A 24281-nucleotide genomic window follows, 5' to 3' on the forward strand; every position below is an offset into this window, starting at 1 on the left:
ACCATCGAAAAAGAACTTGGAAATTGTCAGGGGTATCGACTCTTGGTCCCTTAGACTGCTGGTCTCGTGGATGTTATTAAAATTACTTCAATTCAATTCATTCATTTGTTTTTTCAGCAGGGCTTTGAAATTCCTTTGAGTTCTGTGGCTTGCAGTTTTGCTTGTTATTGCAGGAAGCATGGTATAATAATCTATTGCCATTGAGTAAAACTATAAATCTTATTGTCATGTGGAAATTTGGTAATTTGATAATTGTAGGCCACTAGTGATTCTCTAGACTTAGATAAAATTTGTTCCTTATTTGTCCTATGTATACTAATGTGTTTTCAAAAAAATATTCAATTTTGTAGGGAATCTTTTGGAGGTTTGAGCTTCACCGTGGTGGTCAAAAGCTAATTGTCCCTGTAAGTCTTTCTCTGATGTTATTTACAACTAGCATTACTTTCCTATCATCTTGAGCATTACCTTTACAATTGTGTCCTTTTTTGAATTTTCTTATAGTTCTAAACAGTTGATCTATTAACCTGTTGGTTGGAGTCATATACTTTTTTTTTTGGAGAACTATTGCCTTGTAAATTATTAAGAACATGCACACTTTACATGTTTTATGCCTGTGATGGACTGTACACTTGTCCACAATAATGGATACAATCTATGGAATTCTGAGACATGGAAGATAGTTTATAGTTGGAATGTTATCTTTAGAGGTCAGAATTTCTCCTATTGAGCAATGTAGAGAAGAAGTGAAAGTTCGAATGTTATCTTAGAGAGGTCAGAACTTCTTCTTTTGGGAAATGTAGAGAAGTGAAAGAGAAGGTGCAATTATATCCAAAGATCAAGAAGACTGCACCTAAGGCTGAATCAGAGGTTTAGGACGTACCTAGATGGAACTGATGCAGATGAGAGTTCAAAATAAGAACGATCTCATACTCCACTAGTCAAACATTCCACTGAGCAAAGGAGAGCACTTGGAAGGTGTAAACCATATTTCATTGTATTTTTTCATTATCTGCTTATGGTGATGAGCTTAGAACTATGGAGGTAGTTATATCGGAGGAAATTAAGTCCTAGAAGGAAGCCATGGATGAGAAGATGCCATTCTTGTAGAAGAAGAGGCTTGGGAGTTGGTTGCATTGCTTTAAGGAAAGAAACTGGTTTGGTACAGATGGGTCTTCGAGAAAAAAAACTAATTTTGACGGTAAAATTGAAAAATGCAAGGCAAGTTGGTGGTAGAGAGTGATTCCCAAATTGAAGGGATAGATTTTGGTGAGATGTTCTCTTTAGATGCAAAGTTAACTTCCATTAAAAATTTGTTTTCAGTTGCTGTTGTATGAATGTTAAGACAACCTTTTTGCATAGGGATCTAAAGAAGGAAAACTTCATGATATAGTGTGAGCAAAATGCAGTAAAAGGCAAACAAAGGCTGGATTGCAGTTTGAAAAAATTCTCTCTATGAATTAAAGCAGTTACCTAGAACGTGTTATTAGAAATTTGATAATGTTTGTGATGAAGTTAGGGTTTGCTAGGGAAATATTTGATTATCGTGTTTACTCTAAGCAAGTTAATAATATATTTTTTTCTATCATTTAAGATGTTATGACATGTTAACCAATAACTATAAGGATATGATTATGGTGAGTAAATTTTAGCTTTGATTATATTTTGAAACAAAGGGTCTAGGGGCTATTAAGTTTATCTTGGTTATGAAGATTAGGAAATAAAAGATTAGCAAGAAATGTTGGTTGAGTTAGAGAAAGATTGTAAGTCATTTCAACTAGTGAAGATGAGTGCATGGTAACTTCACATGCTGTAAAGAGGCCCATGTGGCTTTGAAGATCGTGTTTACTTGTTGGCCTAATATAGAATGTAGTGATGATTAACTATGACAATTAGAATTCAATCAGTTCAGCCAAGAACCTTCATGCATGGACAAAGCACATTGATGTAGTATCATCTTGTTCGAGACATGGTGGAGGATAAGAGGGTTTTGATTGAGAAGGTGGACAATTCAATGAATGTTGCATTTTCATCGATGAAGTTAGTGAGGATAAAGAAGTACATATTGGCGCAAATTGGCTATGGTCGTTTTTACCCTAGCTATTAAGTTAATTGTGTTTGTTTTTGATCCCTTATGCAACGTATACAGGTGGGAGGTTCTTAGGAATGTGTTGTATACTTTGCATGTTTTACACCCGTGATGGATTGTACACTAACCCACAATATTGGGGTGCAGGGAATCAATAGAGGTTCTTAGGCCTAGGGTTTTATGCCCATTGTTTTATAATAACTCTTAATGGTATCCTAAAGCAACATTCCAATAATTAAATGGAAATGGGTTAAGGTTATTATGGGGGATAAGTATCTTATTTATGGTTAGTTTAAAGCAAGGTTATGTTGTTAGATTGACTTCAAAAGTCGGAGTTGAAGATGTCATGTATGTCTTGTCGAGAACATTGGAACTTTGCCTTGTATTATATTCATGTTATTGAGATTAATACATCAACTATACTTTGCAAGTTGGTTTTTTTCCCATAATAGTTTTCCTATCTTTTGTTGTCTCCTAGTTATTCTATTGAAATTTGTATAGATTGATTATAATTCTAGTTTTTCGAGCACTCTACAACTCGGGGTCCCTTGCCCTGCGAAGGTCGACTCCTCACAAGCAAAGGCTCAGGTGAAGGCGACCTTCTATGGTCGAGGCGGGGAGCATTAATTTCAATCTTTGTGGCACGTGGGGGGTTGTTTATGGGACATGAATCCCTGGGGGTTCTGCATAATGATTCTTTAGTGGCGGATGAAGAGAAGAGCAAGACATTCTTGCCGGTGGTGGTGGGCAACCGAACTACTCCTGAGGGTGCTCGATTCGTGGCTGTGCGGGAGGCTACAAGTGAAGAACAGCCTAAAGATGGAGGAAGAGGTAAGTTTTCTTCCAATGCCACTCTCATCGTTAAACCTAATTCTGAAATGAACATAGTTTTGGATGCAGAGAGAAATGGACTTAGGGATATTGCCATTTTTCTGGCAGTGCTTGACCCTGGCAAACTCCTCCTCTAGGAACTATTTGAATAGCTGGTTGGAGAATGTGTAGGTCAAAATATTAGGGTTTAATTTTACATTCTGTAGAATGGTTTAGAAGGGTTTATTCATTATTTTTTTCAAAGAGGCTAAGAGCCAAAAGGAAGTGATTAAGAGAGAATTTTGGATGTTAGGAAATGGTTGTTTTAGAGCCATTGGGTGGACTCCCGAGGCTAATAATGCGAAAATCCTTGCCCTGTTGTGCCCTAGATGGGTGACTATAAAAAATATCCCCCCGGTTTTGTGGAAATGCCTTCCAAAAGCTTTGGAAGTAGCTGGTAATGTTTTAAGGATAGATGAAACTTCCTCCTTACTGCCACCATGGATGTAAGATTCTTGATCTCTATCAAACTTGGAATTGATAATTCCGCAGGAAGTAAGATTTGGAGTGGAAAATGAGATCTTTGTGTGCCCTATGGAGTTTCTGGGTGGCATTAATGCCTATTTCCTTTGTAGGAAAGAGGGCCATATTAGGAAGCATTGCCCACTATTGAAAAGTAATATCCAAAATGATAATTTTGGCAAGAAGGTTTCTTCTTTGGCAAACCCTAAAGGTTGTTTCCAATCACAACTCTACTGGTTCTCTCAAAACCCCTGAATTTTTTCCGCCTCCTAAACCCCAATACAAGGTGGAATCTGCACCTTTAAGGGATCTGCATGCCAATTCTTGCCCCGAACAAGTTGATGCCTCTTGTAATGGCTCCATTATTGAAATTTTGGAGTTTCTCCATGCTGCAATCAAAGCAGCCTCCTGGTCTAAGTCTCCACCTTCCCCTGGTGTTATTAACACTGAGTTGCTTAAGGAGGATCGTCAAAACGCCTGTCCCAAGCACAGAGCATTGACTGCTCAACAGATTATCATAGACAAATTCATGAAGATTATTGAGACCAAGAGGAGAATTGAATCTCATATTAATGATTTCGAGGTGGTGGTGATCTTTGCCAGAGCTGAGGGCACCACCTTGGATAGTACGCTCCTTAGTCTTAGTAACAATCAGGAGATGGCTGGTAGAGGGGGGAAGAATGGTCCTATTATTGAGGAGTTGACTCAAGAGTCTATAGATTATATAAGTAAGCCTGTGGAATCCCAGTTGATTCCTAGTGAAGCACACAAAACCAAAGGGATTCAACAAGATTCCTATAAGATTGACAGGAATACTCTTCCCTCCACTAGCACCCATAGCTGGGAGGTTAAGGAGGCTATGGAGCCTGCTAGCCAGGGTGATGAGCCAAGCCTTGGAGGAGGAGTGGATGGTATAAGAAGTGAAACTCGGGAGATGGAGAACGCTAGGACTTCTGATTTTGTGGAAGAGAAAAGAAACAGTTGGGCCATAGTTCCTTATTCAGGTGATACCAACAAAGATCTGTAAGATGAAGCCATGAAAGAATATGGCATCAAAAAGGCTAAGGATAAAACAGTGAGCAGAAAGAAGACTAGCAAGAAGAAAGAAGGCACTCAATCTTTGGTGGCAGATTAGGTGTTTGAATTCAAGAAGAAAAGGGATAGACCCAATGGATCTATAACGAGCATGGCCGTGTAAAAGGGAACCGATAGTCAATTGCCCTGAATGCTATTATGGATATTACTCCCTAAACTAAGATGGAATTAAATTGTGTCTCTTGGAATGTTAGGGGACTGGAGTCCCTAGACAGGAAGTATGTTGTTAAAGGATTTCTCAGACTATACAAAAATATGGATGTGTTACTACTGCAAGAGATTGAGGCGGTCCAATTCACTCTAGATATCAATTTGAAGTGTATTTTGAGGGATGTGGAGTATTTGACTGCTAATCATGCTAGGGGCAAGGGTGGTGCCGCTATCTTAATTATTCATAAGTGGAGTAAGTTTGTGGTGAGGTGGGGTTGCTCACCTTGCAATAGATTGGTCCGGGTGGTTTTAAGACTCAAGGAGAAGGAGATTGGCATAGGCTTGGTATATGCTCCCAATGATCATAAAGAAAGAATTGAACTCTAGAGATGGATTGCGCAGATGGAGGATGTACTTGGGTGCTAGGGGGTGATTTCAATATGATTGAATGGCCTACTGATAAGCTAGGAGGTAGCAAATTTGAATGGAAAGGAGAGGAAAGATTTTACTGGAGTAGGATGGTGAATAAATTAAGATTGTTTGACTCATTGGCTGGTAGGAAGAATGAAATCAAAGATATTTGGTTTTCCTGGTGCAATTTCCAACAGGGAACCAAGAGGATTTACAGCAGGTTGGACAGGTTTTATGCTAATAGGGATATGTTGCAGTTCAAGAGGAACAATAATGGGAACAGTGTGAGAGTTATCCCTTACACGCTATCTGATCATCACCCAATCTAAACAGTTGTTTTATGGGTAGTTTAACCCCTAAGTCAGTAAGCAAAAAGGAGAATTTTGTCTTGAACACTAGTTTAGTAATGGATGAGGATGTTAATTAAGCAGTACTCATCATTAAAAATTTTAAAGTGAAAAACAGGGCACTACCTAATGTAAGAGACAAATGGAATCAAAATGTTCAAAGTTGGAGATGTTTGTATCAGACTGTGGGAAGGAAGAAAGCCAAAGATCTCAAAAAAATAGAGGCTGAGATGCATGACAAGCTGATTGTTGCTGAGGAGCACATTCAAAATAACCCTAGCAATAAGGATACCAAGGAAGCTTTATGGTAGGCCAAAGATGTATTAAGGAAGCCACAAAACTTCAAGATCCTAGGTCCTAAGACCAGAGCAAGAATAAACTTGTTGGAACACGAGGACATAGGGTCAAAACTTTTCTTTCAATTACCAAAACAGAAGGAGGCTAAGGAAAATATTGATTGTATATGGGAGAGGGATTGTCATGTCCCCTCCTTGATCATTATATATATAACCTAAATTAATTATTATTATTAATTAATATAATAATTACCAATTATTTATTATGTATTTATTAAATTAATAATTTATAAACATAATTTACATATTATGTTTATTACTAATGCTATTATTTATTTATTACTTACATGAAACATACTTTATTATTTATTTATTAATAATTATATTCTTGAAATATCAAAATGAAAAAAACAAATATATAAAAAGAATTGTTAAAAGAATATCGATTTGACTAATCAATAATTACTAATAACATGAATCAGTATGGTGGGTAGTGATTATAATAACCTCTATATCATTACCGATAGTTTAGAGAGGAGGCACGAGTTAGATGTTATTAACACTGACTCCCTTAATATTGTTGTTAACTCCGTTAATGACACATCAATGAAAAGGGACTACATGATAGGATAATCTGTGATGAAACAGTCATGATAGGAATCGCATAGTAAATGAGAAACAAATTGAATATAGTCAATTGATGAATATGATGAGTTGTCATTAATATTTGTTAACAATCAATAACAGGGGTGCGATTAAGAGTTAGTAAAGAAATAAAAAGAATAGGGTGACGAGGACTGTGATCAATGAAGAGGTGCATTTAAGAATGTAATCTGCAAATGAAAAGGTGCATATGATCAATAAAAGATTATAAAGAAAACAATTTGTTTGCATCTCTTTGAAAAAACACACACTGTCTCTTAATAAAGAGTGACATCTTTTGAAAGCAAGATAAAAGATATATATATAGAAATCACAATTGGAGTTTGAAGGGGAATAACATGGAGAAGAGAATATATATATATTATTGACAGCACGAATCAGATCAGATCAGAACTGTTATTAAGTTACAGGCAGTAACATCCTTGTTCTGGGTGGTATGCATGGGGATATGCTTAATATGTATACTTAATATAAGAAGCCCGATAATGTTTTTAGGCAGAATTTAATATTAACGTAGATTGCTATATGTATTGTAGTTATACATAATTTCATAAGTGGCAGACCCAATCTTACATGTGTCAGATCTGTCTGCCTTTATCAGCTACTAATATATTAATAATTAATGTCTTTTAAGCAGTGGTAGTATTAATGATTTATAAAAAGGTAATAAGACAAATATTTAATAATCTGTAATATAATTATATATATATGTACATAGATAAAAAGATGTTTTGATCAGAAAAATAATAATATTAGATCAATAAAAAATTAGAAAGAACTCTTAGGAAATAGTCAATAAGAAGAATAATGAGAATAATTGTCTAATGAGGAAAATACATAAGTACTTGTCAATAGTTAATAAATGACTGGTTCCATGTTTAGTCTCTCAACCAATAGATTAATTATGTTAAGCAGGTAGGGGACATTACAGGGATAGAAGCATTACTGATCAAAATGATATTCTTAAAGCTTTCAAGCACTTCTATTCTTCATTATTCAGTCTTGAAGATGAGCTTGGAAAGAAAGGCTCCAGAGATAAGATTAGAAGTATCATCCCCAATATGGTTTATAGGGAGGATTCTATCAGGTTAAGCAAAGAGATTTCGGTGGATGAAATCAAGAGTGCCATCTCTGCCCTTAGCAATGATAAAGCACCAAGTCCAGATGGGCTACCAGTGGAATTCTACAAAAAGAATATTGAGTGGATTGTGGAGGACTTGTTGAATATATATAGTGAAGCCATTGATACAGGTTCTTTAGGTGGGGAGACAAACAATGGCCTTATCAAGCTCCTCCCCAAAGATGGGGATAGATCCTTGATTAAAAATTGGAGACCAATCACTCTGCTAAATGTCTCCTACAAAATCTTAGCCAAAATTTTAGCTAGAAGGTTGGAGGATGTCCTCCCTAAGGTTGTGCATCCGACTCAGATTGGTTTTGTCTAATGTAGGTATATTTTGGAAAACTTGCTGACCTACTGGGAAGCCATGAACTAGGCTAAAAAATCTAACCCATCATCTGCGTTGCTGTTATTGGACTTTGAAAAAGCTAATGACAAAATTGAGTGGAGCTTTGTATTTATGATGATGGAAGGCTTGGATTCCTAGTGACATTTTATAAAATGGTAAGGACCCTAATGACTAATGCTAAAGCCTATGTTGAAGTTAATGGACACAGGTCTGAAGGATTTGAGCTTTCAAGGTCCATCTGACAAGGATGTCCTTTGGTACCTACTCTCTTTGTTATTGCTGTAGATGTTCTTTTTTACTTGTTGAGGGACAACCTCTTATCCACTAGGGCCAGAGGGTTAACCTTACCTAATCAAGAAGAGCTATCCAATGTTCAATTTGCAGATGACACTGCTATTTTAGTGAACTTCTCCGCCCTAATGGTTAAGTTGGATATGTTTTGTGAGGCTTCAAGGAGTAGAATTTCTTTGTCTAAATCCATAATGCTTGGATGAGACTCCCATCCCCCACATTGGTTTAGCAAATACTCTCTAATGTGGGGCAGTCCGAAGCACTGTTGACGTGTATTTTGTACACTATCAAACACAGAATAAAATACCCAAGGGTACCTTATCCTCTCTTGAGTAAAGCCTCTGAATGCTGAAGATATCGCGAGAAAGGATCAATCAGGGTGACTTCAAGGTTCTTCGTTGTAGGATCTCTATGTGTGGATAAGCACCAGTGGTTGTTGTAAATGTTGTTTCTTCAAGGGGCCTTACGTTTTCGAGCTGCAGGAACATAATTTTCCTAAAGCTAACAGGTTCTCAAAAAAGATCAAAAGGTAGGGTTTGCAAGAGATGAATTCTAATCTAATCCTAAGAATGACTCAATGTAGGCTAGACTTGGTAAGATTCTACCAATTTTAGTATTGCCAAGAAGTTACAACTCTACTGGAATTGATGTGATCTTCTAAGGTGATTAGTGATTTTTCAAATCATCAAGAATTATAGATACTACCATAAAGATACATATCAATAGTTCAATAATGATTGAAGGTTCAAGCAATCTAAATATCTCCAGTTGACCACACAAGGCGTCCTTACAGTCAGTAAGAAGCTAGTGGTTTGGAACGTGAATCTCACCAAAGATCAAGCACAACACTTAGTCCTTCAAACTTAAATACTACTTCGACTGAGAATGATTCAAGAAAGTAAACAACCATGAAGATAGCCACAAGAATTGCAATAAAACACCATAACTTAAATATTTTATTGATCTCAAAGCCAAAATAGACAACAATTGTTTGAAATTCTTTCTTCAATACTCAATCTTGCTACAAAATAACTTTCTTCTCTCCAGAAGCTCTAACTATCTCCTTAATATCTACTCTCTAATCATCTAATTTCTAATTGACAAAATGAAAATGAGTGAGGGTATATATAGCATCCTCAATTACAATGAACGGCCCAGATCAAAAGAAGATCAATGGCTGAGATTCTGACACCTAAACCCTAATTAGGGTTTGTTACAAAAAGTTCCCTTTTTGTTGAACATTATTAAATGCATAGCCAAATATTTAATTGGCACAAAAATCGAGGGAACATAGACCAATGATAATTAAGATGCCACATCATTTTATAACAACCTCTCTTCTAGAACCTTATTCCCCTTCCAATGTTCTTTCTTAGCATATGCAACGAATCTGGACAAAATTCCTTCAATCTCAGCAATAGGAATCTTGGGAAGATTCCTCATTCGCTCCTCCAAGTGGATAACCTGATCAAAGGCCTTGAGAAGAGCAACTTCCCATCCAGGTTCGAGTTCTTTGATCTTCTCAATCAGGAGCATATTAGTGAACATTAGATCCCGTTGCTCATCTGTGATGACATTCTCATCTTTGCAAAAGATGACCTTGACTCTTTCTTCCAACTCTTGAAGGTCCACATCTGTCTCAACTTCGATCCTCCTGCCAAGAATGGTACACAATACTTCAAACACCTTATCCTGAATTGGATGGATGACGCCCTCAACTTGATTGCATTTGGTGCTGATGTCCTCGAAGAGAACCTCTTTCATCTGGAGTAGAGTTGACCACTGAAGTAAATTATGAGCTCCTCCATCCATTATCTTTTCTTGTGCTAGGATCTTCCTTGGTGTTTGCCTGATTACTTGCAAAACAGGAAGGATAACATCTCTAGTGTGAGCGAAAGCGGCTACCGTTATCATTAGGTTGTGGACTATCTCAAGGACCTGGATAGCTCGGTGGATTGTCTGCATCATTCTTGTTGTAAATTCAACGGCTACTGTGTGGGATTTGTCCATCCAAGAGCTCATAAGCTGAACCAAGCTCTTGACTCTTTCCGCCTCGCCAACTGATTCAAGGGGAAGTTCTTGCACAGGAGACACTGCTGGATCCTGACGTCCCAAGGGCTGATTGAGATGACTAAAGTAGCCTCTCCAAGCACCTCTCTCTCTCTCAAGCTTTCTATTCTTTTCCATTTCTTCGTTAAGCTTGTCTTTAAGTGCTTCAAATGAATTGGTTGCCTCATCCAGTGCCTGTTCAGTAGTGAGTGGACCAAGCTCAAATGTTTCTACATCATATTCTTCTGCAAGAATTTCACCTTCATACTTGTCCACTACTGGTGTAGCTATCTGCAACTTCCTAGATCCTGTCTCATCTCTGATCACCTTGGACATCTTGATGGCCTTCTTCTTCTCCGTTACTTCTTGAGAATTTCCAATAAGGCTCTCTAAGTCAATTACATCATCTTCATCTTCAATCACAATCACCCTTGTCAGTCTCTCCTTCAACCAATCTGGAATGGCGGATCTCGTCTCTCTAACTTGTATTTCCTTAGGCAATGGTTCGTCTTCTCGGAGAGGAGATGTCACTTCATCATCATTCTTCTCTTCATGTAGCTCATCGACTTGGGGAGATTGACCTGATGAATGCTGAGTTGCTTGCCCCTTTTCAGGTTTATCATTCTGTACCATCGACTCCATAGATTCATCAACCTCAGGCACCGTCTTCTCTTGTCCTTCAACTTGACTTGTCCTTTTTTCATGTCGAGAAGATGTGCCTAATGAGCGATCTCGATTGGCCTCTTGCTTCTTCTTGGAGGGCTCTCTTTTCGCAGGTCTTTCTTTCCTCTTCGCGCCTCTAGGATGAGAATTGCCTTCACTTGCGCTTGCTCCTCCTCCTTCTGGTCTTTCCTCCAAAGTAAAAGTCATTGGTATGTTCTGTTCTCTTAACTTTTGATGTTGTACATCCACCCATCTGCGAGTACATGACAAAACGGGAGCCATCAAAGCTCTCAAGTCCAAAATCTCAGGCTCGTTCCAATCTATCTTCACTGCTTTGTCTTCTCTGTCATAGGATGACTGGAGATGTCTGCCACTGTCCTGAGCTTGATCGGCCACTCTGTAAACTTTGCATTTCCTGATGAAATCTAAAGGTAATCTGGAATGCATCTTTCTTTTCACTTCTAAATCACTTGAGAGATTCATCCAAAAGTCCTCTACCTGAAATTCGTGCTTGTACTTCCTACCAGCTGTCTCTTCCATATAACCATGAGGATCGAAATTCTCCCTCGAGGCAAAGAACGTGAATGAATATAAGGCCAATTCCCTCTCTGCATCATCCAAGGCTTGAGTATTAGGACATACCACAACTGAATTTCCCAATATGATGGGCACGGGAATTCCATTTCGATGCTTGTGTCTGAATGCCTTTGCATAAGCTGCCAACTATCTGGCTACCTCAAGTAGTACTATCCTATTTGTCGGATACCTTGGCAACATGTAGGGAGGTGAAGGACACCCATGAACTCTGATATATGTAAACTTTTGAAACTGGATGAACCAAGCACCATACCTCTTCACAAGCTCTTGTGCATCCAGAGATAGTCGATTGTGAATCCCACCTTGCAATATCCTAGTGATGTTCATCGTGAAGTTGTCATTGACTAACTTGTAGTCACCTCTAGGAGGATGATGCAAATGAACATAAGAGTCACAAACTCTCACTTCTCCAGGTCCTCTTCCGATCACTCCTCTGTGAGGTAGCCCCGCATATTCGAAACTCCTGATCAAGGCATATATGACGTATGAGCTCATGTGAAACGATTTGGTAGGCTTTAGTCTTCTTAACTGCACATCCAGGCAATGGCTAATAATTCTAGCCCAATGAATTGTTCCTTTCCCTTGAACTATCACTTGGATGAAGTAGAACATCCACTTCTCAAAGTAGAAGGCTTGAGGAGCCCCTGTAACTCGATTGAGCAAAGTTATCAAATCTCTGTACTCCTCTTGGAAGTCGATCCTATGTGGTGTGTTGGGAATCTTGCTCAGGCGAGGACGACTTTTGAGTAACCAATTCTTATTGATGATACTCAAGCAAGTGTCGGGATCATCTTCATACATTGTCCTGGCTCCTTCTAGGCTTTTGTAAATCATATCTCTATGCTCTAGAAGATGGAGAGCTTCACTTATAGCCTCCTCTGAAAGATAAGCCAAAGTGTTCCCTTCCTTGGATACGATCGATCTTGATTGTGAGTCATAATGGCGGGCACACTCGATCATCAGCTCATGACACTGGACTGCTGGAGGGAAACCGGCCGCCTTGATGATGCCACTTTCAATTATTCTCTTTGCGACAGGGGATGGCTTGCCAATGGAAGGGACCTCTCGAAACTTCTTCACACTGAAGTTTCCCAAGTTGGTATCTCCAATATTGCTCCACTTGGACACGATCCTGGTCTCCAATTCTTCGTTCCTTTGATCTTCCTTCATGAGAGCTGGATGACTAGTAGATGCTCCTACCTTTGGAGTCGCCATCTTGACACCTACAAAACGCTTCATAATTAGTAAAATATCTTGAAGAATAGCAAGGAAGATAAAAGATATTAATTAGGAAACCTCATGATAAATCTTGAGTTATCATTTCCTAATTAACTACAACAAACTTAGAATTTTCAAAACAAAGCACAAAATTCAAATCTTCAACATTGGGACTAGGATGATCTCGCCATACCTCCACTTGAGTACTAATTCTAAGAAATGATGCAAAAATAGGTGAATTCGCTAGGCAAAATGTAGATCAAAGTTCTCCCTTGAGCAAAATGTGCCTCCTTTAGTCTTCACAAGAATCAACTCCACCTCCTTCTAGCCTCCAACACTTGAGATAAATTCGCTCCAAATAGACTAGATTTTGCACTTCCTTCTTGCTCTCCAAGTTCGCACTTGAAGTAATGAGTGAATGATTGATTAAACTTGATCAAAACACCCCTATTATATAGGGCGCTCACTATTTTGCTCCCCCTAGGCCGACTTGTCAAAATAGGCCTAAAAAAATAAATAAATTTGCAAAAAGGAGAGGCCGACTTGATAAAATAAATAAAAATAAGTCCTCAAGCGCTCCATTTTTAATTTTAATTTCACAAAAATTAATTTTAAATGCCTTTATAATAAAAATTCAATTTTCTAAGGCTCAAAATTAATTTATTAAATGCCAATGTGTCTTATTAAATGCCAATTTAATTTAATTTTTCCATATATTTCGAAGTTAGCAATTTTGGCATTTAATGCAATTTGGAGGATGTTAATGCTCAAATATGGTAAAAAAAAATGAAGAATGCCACTAACTTCGCCCTGGACCCTTGGAGAGGGACAGGAGCGAACTTTCAATTTAGGCCTTGCATTCCTCATTTTTCCTCGGTCAAAACCTTATCTAGGCATTAAAACGGCATTTTTAATTGGAGTCTTGAGTTTAATTTCACTTGATCTCTAGGAGGGAAGTGTATCAGGACCCCTTTTCGCCCTGGACCCTTGGAGAGGGACAGGAGCGCCTTTTCACTTTTGGTCTCAATCCTTCACCTCTCGTTGTGGGGTAAGTAATGATCTCTTTCACTTGTTCCATACATGTTTAATTTGCTTCCGAAAGGCAAAATAGGTGTTCTAAAGATTTTTGCCTTGGGCCTCTAGTGAAGGACAAGAGCGACTTTAGCAATTTAGGCTAGGATTATCAAATTTTGAAGTCAAATCTTTGTTCACCATGCTTTAGAAGACCTTTTCCATCTTTGCACAACCTTACCTTAGCGTAATCTTAGAGGGAAGTTATTGGTTTTGTAAAAATCGCCATGGTCCTTCAGTGAGGGACAGGAGCGCTTTTGAGTCCTTTGTACAAATTCTTGATCACTTCAACTTCAAATTACCCTCAAGGCGTAGAACATCATTCTCCACTCCCTTCTGAATGTTGGAAACAAAAAGTTATCTCGAAATGTAAGGAAAGTGGGCACACTTAGAAATTTCGCCCTGGACCCTTGGTGAGGGACAGGAGCGATTTCCTTATTGTCATCAAAACTTGTAATCCTTGCCTCTCAATTCCACCTCAAGGCATTTCAAATATCATTTCAAACTTGCGCCTTGGCTTAGATTTGTCCAAACTTGGAGAGAAGGGCTGGATACTAGGTTTTTCGCCTTGGTCCCTCAGAGAGGGACAGGAGCGATTTTGCAAATTCAAGTTTATCTGTCCCTTGCTAGCCCTCCAAATTATCTTCAATGGGCAATACACGCCTTCTTCCATTCATTTCAATCACAAAACTTGCCTTGTCCTTGCAAGAAAATTGCACTTTTAGAAAATCGCTCTGGACCTTCAGCAAGGGACAGGAGCGCCTTTTGTCATTTGGGTTGATTTCCTCCTTTGCTGACTACTCAAATTATATTCAATGGACAAAACATGCTTTCCTTGATCTCTTCCAATCATAAAATCACTTTGATCCTGCAAGAACAGTGCAAATTTGAAAATCAAGCTCCGGACCTTCTAGTGAGGGACAGGAGCGAACTTTGCCTTCTAGGCCAAAATGCTTCATCTCTCATCACGAAATGTCTTTGCTAGGGAAGATTTCATCTTGTTACACGCCATGAATAAGAGTTCCAGTCCAAAGAAGGTCTAAAAATGTGTATATAAAGAATTTCGCCTTGGACCCTTGGAGAGGGACAGGAGTGAAATTACCCTTCTAGGCAAAACTCCATCATTTCATTGTCTTTAATCAAGTCTGGATGCTCTATCACGTTCATTTCGTCCTCCACCATGCCTTTGATATGTCAATTTGACCAAACAAGGTCAGGAATGACTCCACTAAGTCTTTTCGCCCTGGACCCTTGGTGAGGGACAGGAGCGATTTTGATGATTCAAACAAAATCCTTCATCATCTCGAGCTAAAACTCCTTCGGGCGGGTGGAGAAAGTCACTTGTTTTCCAATCATATGCAACACTTGGTCCTTTTTCACTGCTAGATGAGGGAAATCAAGTTTTCGCCCTGGGCCCTGAGAGAGGGTCAGGAGCGATTTCACCCTTTCTGGCTAAAATATTCAAAATTTAAGTCTCCAATCATTTCACAAGGCAGAGTTAGGTCATCTTCAAGGCCAGGAACCAGTTAGTAAGCCTTCTCAAAACAAGAAATTGCACTTAGAATGAATTTCGCCCTGGACCTTTGAAGAGGGACAGGAGCGAATCCTCTGTTTCAGGCTTCATCTTACCTCCAAAATTTGATCAAAATTTACCTAGGCAAGAACACACAATTTCACCTTCAAAATGCTAACACTTAAACAAAATTTGGATTTTCACCCCCAAAAACCCTGATTAGACCTAATATGAGACCTATCTGACTCTCTTGACAGGCACACCTTACTTCAACAATCTCAATCCTAGGGAGGACACTTAACAACTTTCAAAATTTGACTGGACTTAGCTTGAATAATGTCAGAAGGAACCCCTAAGGCTTAGTCTTAGCCCAGACAGACCACTCACTCACTCAAAACCCTAAAAGCAGAGAGAAGAACAGGCAAAACAAAAGGGAAAAAGAGGGGGTCCCCATTCTAATGGGGCGATGTGTGAAATGGTCACAACAAGCACCAAGTTAGATACTTGGGCATACCCTTTTCCATAAGTCCAAACCTCAAGGAAATGTGGTGGTGGGTTTAAGAGAGAATTGACAGGAAGCTAAGAAATTGGAACAAGCTAATGATACAGGTTTGTCAAAAGATTCTATCTTCATACAACATTTACTGTACCTCAGTTTGGTTATTTTGCAATTATCAGTGGAATCGTATCCAAAAACAAGTTAGGGAATTTCTTTGGTCAAATGGAAAAGGCATTAAAAAGATGCATGCTATTAGATGGAGATGGTGTACGATGAGCAAAAGTAAAGGGGGTCTTGGGTTAAAGGACCTAAGGCTTCAGGGTATGTCTATGGCTGCTAAATGGATTTTTAAGGCTTTACAAGGTATGGAGCCTTGGAAGATCCTGGTTAGACACAATATATCCAACTCTGTTTTGAAACAAAGACCGGCTTGGAAATCTCTCCCACTTAATGATTTGATTGCAGGACAATTTGCTGTCAAGCCTACTGTGTCTTTGGTCTTTAAAGCAATTTGGAAGGTTTGGGAAGGTGTCATGCACTTGATCTCTCACAATAACATTATTAATGATGACATGAAGATCTGTGGTGGACGATCCATTTGGTGGAATTTGTTTCATAATGGTAAACCCCTTGCACTCATTCAGGGTTGCTTGGCTAAGTGTTGGGCAGATAAGGGGAGAAGGTGTTGTAGTGATATAGTGAAGGATGGTCACTTAATTTCGAGGAATGAGTTATGCTCCAAGATAGATATTCCACAATCTCAATGGAGTACCTTTACTATGTGAGGGAGGCATCTAATATCCTTTCTCTTCCCAGGGTGTGTGAAATAATGATGAAAGATACACCCATTGTAAATGACCTAATGGATCTTACCTTCAGAGGTTAAAGCTAAGGATATCTACACACAAGTTGCTGATAAAGAAGACATTATTGAGCACATTAATAGGTGCTGGAATGTGAATGATGAAGGAGCCAAGTGGAGTAGACTCTTTGGCTACATTTGGGACAGACCTGTGGAACCGAAGAAGAAGTGCTTTATTTGGTGCCTACTGTTGCATAGGCTACCTATCCTTAAGTCTGTTGGTGTTTCTAATCTCTGCACTTGCTGCAGAGTGTCTGAATCTGCTACTCATATCTTCTTTGATTGTTTTTTTGCCAAAGAAATCTAGAACTTATTTGGTATTTGCATCAATGTTATTGTATTGGACTAGGAGAGTGTGGTAGGCTGTGTCAATCCTTTAGAAAAACGCTAATATCTTTTGGTCCGATGTCTCTGCGGAAATTCTATGGTTAATTTGGAAATTTAGAAATGACGATGCTTTTAATGGCAATGGAAGAATGCTTACTGAGTCTCTGTCTCTTAGGAGGCTCATAACCTATGATGTCTTTTGGCAGGTCACAGTAGTTATGAGATTGGCAAAAAGAAAGTTCGAGAAGCTGATTAAGGAGGGCACTGCCAGAGTTTTTTCATGGGAGATCTCACATGGCTATTCATGGACAAGGACCACTGAAGATAAGACCCCCTTTGAAATTGGCCTTTCCAATTTCATTGCTGAGTTGGAGGAAAAGAGAAAGAGGCAGGTAAGTGCAGTCAGGACAATCCCAATCTTAGTGGCAATACCGGGTGCCCAGTTGCAGTAGCAGAAGATATCCCAGAGGTTGTTCCAATTCCATGCAATGAAGGAAAAATTCAGGAATGGATGGAGGGGCCGGCTGGGTGGACAACTTGGTTCTATGATGTAGATGTTCGCTATTAGGGTTGAGAGTTATCTGGATATATTTTGATGCGTTCAGTTTTGATGTGATTTAATTTCTTTTTGTCCATTATCTGGACTGGTATACTCTACCTATCAGGTGATGTCTTGTTGATCTATCTTTCTGTTGATTATCAGGCTGTCTTTTTGTAGCATCTAACTTGATGAAACTATTATGATGTAATTCTCTATTATATTTAATTTAAAAAAAAATTGTATAGATTTTCTTTATATGGATTGTTTTTCTCATATAGTTATTATGGATCTAGTCTAGTTTCCTTTCATTTGGTATTAGAGATGGAATAGTTTATTAGATTTGTGTGAGTAGAGTGAATTAGTATTTTAAAGTTTTAAAGACATGAAACCTCTTAAAACATAGAGAGAGCAAACATCAAGACACAAACACCAATTTTCTCGTGGAAAACCCTTTCGGGTAAAAAACCACGACACACAATAGTTTTCATTAACAAATGGGCACTAACCCAAATTTCAAAAGTGAGCACCAACTCTCCTTGAAGCACCAACTTCAATAAGCTGAAGCACCTACTCTAATCTTTTACATACTCAAAAAGTACTGAAGCTTTTAGAAAGATCTTCAAATTTTACATTCAAAAATCTTGTCATATTCACATAAGCAGCTCCATTAAGTATCTGTCAAATATAAGATCCTCACTCTGAAAATAATCCTAGATTCCTCTGAATTGCACTCAACACAATCATATCCTCCTTATTTTCACCACTTCACAAGCTCAAGCATCCTTCACAGAGCACACACATCCTTTTTAAAACTTTACACATACGTATACGACCATGAACTGAAACAATACATAAACTTTTTGTTCTCATTCAATAAACATATCTCACGAACTATAACCACCCATAAACTTTTCAACTTGTCCTCATATGAAACACTAAGAAATTTATTAGTAGAATTTTTTTTTAATCAACAATAAAAGTGCAAGCTAAGAATCAGTCTAAAAAACGTAAGACATAGAGGAATATCTCATGCCAGAAATGGTCAGCATCCTCAATTAGAATCAATGAAGTCTGCAACATATGAAGTCTCATAGCCACGTTCACCTTTTTTAGCAAATAAAGGTCGGTCATGACTCCTTTATGAAACGACATCCAACATTGAATAGATAAGATGATCCAACTTCCATCAGAAATAATTAACTTATAAAAGCATTACAAAGTAAATGATATTCCCACTTATAGAGGGTGAGGCTGCATTGAAGGGTGGCCATGATAAACTCAACACAAAAAACACTTTTCTATTTTTGATCTAACATTCGTCAGTCATCATAAATAAAACCATTGCCATAGCTGAAATCTTATTTAGCGTTGAAAAAGCAACTGGTGACATGGCAATCAGATCTGGCCAGAGAAGTTGACAACAAGCAAGTGAAGTGGACAAACAACCAGTTCAAACAGATAACCACGTACCTCAAATATGCAGCCAAGTAGCTCAAGCAAGTAAGCAACCAAATCAAGTAGACAACCAAGTAGCTCAACCAAGCAACCATGTAGCTCAACTTAGCAACCAAGTGGCTCAAACAAACAATTGCTTACAACCTTGATCATCATCCTTTGACATCAATGACAAAATATCCAACAATCTCCCCCCTTGTTATTGATGGCAACTCCATCTGAAACCAACCTGAATCAAAGAAGTTCTGAAATAATATTGCTTGCCCTGATTTACTTACTCCCTCTTTGAGATCAATGACTAAAACCAACCCGCATAACTGAAATGGGGTTAATAGAACATGACAATGAAAACTCCCACCGAGTCCAAAGAACAATTCAATGATGGAGTGGAATCACTCTCAACTTCTCACTTCTATCATCATCAAGAATGTACAAATTGTTATAAACCCTACTTGCATCAGCAATATGTTTACTGTCTTTACTGAGTTCACAACAATCTGAATTGAAAACTAAATTGTGTCCTTGATCACACGATTGACTCACAATAGATTGTGTTTCGGACCTTCTACATTTAAAACCTTTTCAACTCTGGTCTCACCATCATCCAAAACAAGTATGCCTCTACCTTTGATTTTTGCAAATGTATTGCCACCAAAACTTACCTTACCTCCATTACTTTTGAGAGTGAGAAACTTACTCTTGTCTCCAGTCATATGCCTAGAACAACCATTGCCAACATACCATATGTCTTTTTCATTCTATGAAAGAAAGGCTGTTTGCACAATCAAGGATTCTTCTAAAACTTCTTTCTCCTTCTTCCTCCAAACCTTAATAACCTCCTTTACTTTGTCCTATTTCTCAACCTTCTTGTTCGCATTAGAGGAGTCTTCCATACCACTTTTACAAACTTTTGCTATGTGACCAAAGTTATTACATTTATAACATATAACATTGTAATTCCTTGGAGGAGCAAAAGAGTTCTTACTCATAAATTTGAAGTTATTTCTTGCAAACATTCTATAATTGATCGCCTTGTGTCCAAAATAATTGCAAGAGAAACAATAACCATAGAAGAAAGAATTGTTAAACCTGGTCATATGAGCTTGCCTTGAAAAGGGAGGCCTTCTTAAAGCATTTTTTTTGATTCTTGATCGTGAATTCTTTGTGCTGTCCACGTTGATCTTTTGCTGTTCTTCTTTTGTAGACTCAGAACTTTGACCTTCGTCAAGACCAACTCCACCTTTATTAGTGGATGATTTTTGTGTGTCAATGATTTCAGCCAATGACATGGAACTTTTTTGATTTATCTTCTCATGATTAAGATGTGTCAAAGATTTATCTAACTTTTTAAGTGAAATTATTTCAGCTTCGAGTCTCTCACGGTTTTCTTCCTTGAGCTTAAGCTGATTTCTAATTTCTTCTTCTATTTTCTTTGCTTCTTCAACTTGAACCTTTAAATTAACTATCATTTTTTTCTAAGTTACAGATTCGGGTATGGAATCGCGGATTTGGCAAATTATTTTTTTCATTGGGTATAGGTACATTCGTGTGTGTATATATATATATATATTATTCAAACATCAAAATTATAAAATATAATTATATAAACTATCACTACCATTATTGATTATTACAATGATACAATCCATACAAATATACAATGTAACTTTCCCATACACAAATGATAAATGACAAATCCATAATTTGCAATAAATATTTATATATCGTAAATGTAATATCATATTCATGATTTGCAAAAAAGATAATATTCAAGTTTCAAAATGTCACGACACAATGAAAATTCAAATTACAAGCCATCTATGGGATTTAATCTCCATATTCATCTTCATCTGAATTATCCAACCCAAGCCCAAGGTCATCAGTTGGTTCAAATTCAGCATCAATTGAACCACCATCGATTGGAATGCCACTCTCACTAGCTATGTGTCTCTCAAGTTCCATAGCTGCCTTGTCTATAGAAGACTTGGGCAAACTGTGCAACCGTAGCATCTAAATCAGCACACTCAGGGGCTAGATACCAATTCCTTGTTGCATCCGCATTATATTCAGGTTTCTTATGTTACAACAAACGAAGGTTGTAGTCCATGTAGACCAAATCCTCATCTTTCTTTGCACCTAAACAATTACGTTTGACTAAGTGGATGGAGAATGTACTCCAATTCTGCTCAGGTGAAGAAGAACTTGCAACCTGTTAAAAGTTAAAACATAATTAGAAATTTATAAATTATAAATAAACATATGATAGCATCAAATGGAATTGGAAAACTATAAAATAAAAAAATAAAAAGATACATACTTGGGAGAGAAGTTTAATTGCAAGAGGCTGCAAGTAAACGGAGCCTTGACCTTGTACATACCACCACTCATCAGCATCCATCCCATATCTAGCATGAAGAGCTACAACATCATGATTTTTTGTGGATACAAATTGGCCAAACTCCCGGAAGACAACATTTCTTGTCTCCTCATCTTGATATATCTTTTTAAAGGCAGCCCTATAGCTAGAAGCAACCTCTGCATCTCTTTATGGTGGCACCCTCTTGGTGTTGCAAGCATCTCTACACTATAAAATTTTGGCGTCAAAGAAAATGCTAAGAGATGTAAGGGGGTGGTCATCTTGTTCCAAGGGTCAACAACAATTTTTTGCACAACTTTGAAAAATGTTTCCGTTGGGTCATTTACTTTTCTTCGTATTACTTCTCTTATTTTCTCCACCATGCAATCCATGGCATCATAAATTTCACCTAAACATGGGCAATCGGTATCAACATACCTAATCATGCTCATGATGGGCTCAATGAAATTCAAAACATATTCCACATTATCCCACCATTTCTCATCAAGGATCAATGCTCTTAGTTTTAGAGCTCTTTTTGTGTTGGACTGCTTGCATACACTCTACAATCCGTTGATGACTATAGAACTCAAGGCCTCATGCACCTTCGCAAGTCATCTTAAGACGAGCGTGTGAGATGCAAATTGTGTTTCAGCAACCTAACATGACATAAAAAAAATACACATCATATATCAACTATAAAAAAATAAAAATTTAAAAATTAAAAAAATAAAATTCAAATTAGTAATTATCTTCAACAACTCCAACTTGGAGAAGGTCCTAAAAATGGCTTGTGACATATGATGATTAGTCACAAACATTGGACTCTCCTCGCCATCCGCATACAGTTTTTTCACATGATTAAATTGAGTGAGTGGACTGCACATGGTGTCCACAAGATGTGACCATATGTAGCCTCCACTATAGTCCCAGCTGCCCTACAATTTTTAGCATTGTCCGTTATGACTTGGACAACATTTTGGCAATGAAACTTGCATCTTTCGCTTGCCCCTCACAATCCACCGCTTTCGAAAACATTGCCTCTTTAGGGTGCACTGCAACAACATTGATCAATGGCCTATTTTTACAATCTTCCCATCCATTAGAAACGATGGACACACCTGTTTCCGGCCATGTATCTTTGATGACTTTCAACTGTGACTCTATGGATGCTTTCTCCTTTGCCAATAAGGTGGTTCACACCTTTTCATACCTTGGACAAACATAATCAAAAGGTGTATTGCAAAGGGTATGCACCATGTCCTGAAAGTAAGGTGATCTAACAAGGTTGAAAGGAAACACATTGCCATAAATGCAACGCCCAATGCTCTGATCTGCAATCTCTCTCATTTCATTTTTGAAGGCAATATCCAATGGGCCTCTTTTTCGTGAAACCTCAACATTCTCTAGTGCAGCAACTGGTGCTTTTGGTGTGAAAGGATGTGGGCCAGCCAGTCTTGTGGAGCCTGTACACTAGAAGGCCTCTTCAAGTTTGACTGGGCAAGAGGATGATCAGTTTTTGCTTTGCCACTTCTTCTATCAGCTTCCTCTTGTTCTCTAATGTATTCCAAAACTAGAGCTTTTGGCAGCCCCTTGCCATCTGATCCCTTACAAAATTTTATTCCAAGTCCGGGGATGAAGCAAAGCTAACCTTTCACTCGATAATATGAGCTGCTATACTCAATGTCACAATGGTTACACCGCCAAAGAAAGCTCCCACCACTAGACATTTGCTTGATCATTGTTGTATAATGCCAAAGTGGTGAATCTGGATCAATTTTAAAGGGGTTATTTTTCAGTTCGGACTTGGGCAACTAAACTAGAGCTTGCACTTGCACTTCCAGTTACAGCCATTATGTATGATTATATGAATAATGCACCTAAAATATAAAGGGAGAGACGTTAAAATTTAGTAAGTCCCAGTCAACTTATCAAGTTCTGTCATCTCTTTAATCGCTGAAACCTTTACATCAAAATGTAAATGAAGAGACCTTAAAATTTTTGGAACAATTATGGAAACCTCAACTTTTTCTCCTAAACCCTTAAGAGAGTTTACAACTTCATTTGCTCGCAGAAAACAAGCAGCAACATTTTCTTCCTCTTGCATTTTGAGACTCTCAAAATGTCTTCTATGAATCTGAAGCTTAGCCTTCTTAACCTTATCATCTCCTTCATATGTTTTTTGAAGTTCTGCCCAAATATCATGAGTTGTATCACAATGCATAACTTTCACAAATTTATTCTTCGACAAACCACATAAGATTGCATTCATGGCTTTAGCATTGTTTTCAAAATCCCTCTTCCCATCAGGATCCATTGTAGGGTTTTGAGGAATTATGTATCCAGACAGTACACTATTCCAAACATCATAATCAAGAGATGTTAGATAAGCTCACATTCACACAATCCAAAATGCATAGTTGAAGCCATTAAATATGGGTGCTCTATTTCTAGCAAGATCTTCAAGAGTACTCATGTGTGTAATCAGGATCAACCTCCAAGCATTTAAGCTCTATTTCTAAAGGCAGCCTGCTTTGATACCAATTGAAATGCACAGAAAATACTTAGAGGAGGGGGGGCGGGTGAATCAATATTTTAAATTTTTAAAGACTTGAAACCTCATAAAACATACAAAGAGCAATCATCAAGATGCAAACACCAAATTTCTCATGGAAATAAAGTGACCATCAAGATAAAGGGGGAAATTATGTAAGTGTTGTTAAAAATGTAATAAAAAGCTGTTATAAAAAGGTGTATTGGTTAATGCCAACTACCTTGAAAGTCTATATAAAGGCATTGCAATTGGATATTAGGACATATAAATTCTTGGGTAAAAGTGTAAGGCAGGCAGTGAGCATTAGAGAAGGGGCATACAATGCATGTCCAACAAAGATACTTGTATTCTATGGATGGTACCAAGGTAGGGCACAAAAACAATTATTTTGGTATTTTTCCCCTCCTTGAGGCCACTGTCTATGCATTTGCAAATA

General features: G+C 38.0%; 1 protein-coding gene across 2 annotated transcripts in view; it reads left to right on the top strand.

Moving 5' to 3' along the window:
- The window catches only part of LOC131029714 (chaperone protein dnaJ 13), a 248737-nt gene that overhangs the window by 187106 nt on the left and 37350 nt on the right, over window positions 1-24281 (top strand). Inside the window, exons 8-9 of one of the 2 annotated variants that reach the window (XM_057960332.2) lie at window positions 351-404; window positions 17146-17406. In XM_057960332.2, coding sequence (XP_057816315.1) covers window positions 351-404; window positions 17146-17391 — 300 coding nt within the window. In that variant the 3' untranslated portion in view covers window positions 17392-17406. Of the gene's footprint in view, window positions 1-350; window positions 405-17145; window positions 17407-24281 lie in introns of those variants that run through there. The other variant, XM_057960331.2, reaches the window with a different exon arrangement.

Source organism: Cryptomeria japonica, chromosome 9 (genome assembly GCF_030272615.1).
Source record: "Cryptomeria japonica chromosome 9, Sugi_1.0, whole genome shotgun sequence".
NCBI classification, from domain to species: Eukaryota; Viridiplantae; Streptophyta; class Pinopsida; order Cupressales; family Cupressaceae; genus Cryptomeria; species Cryptomeria japonica.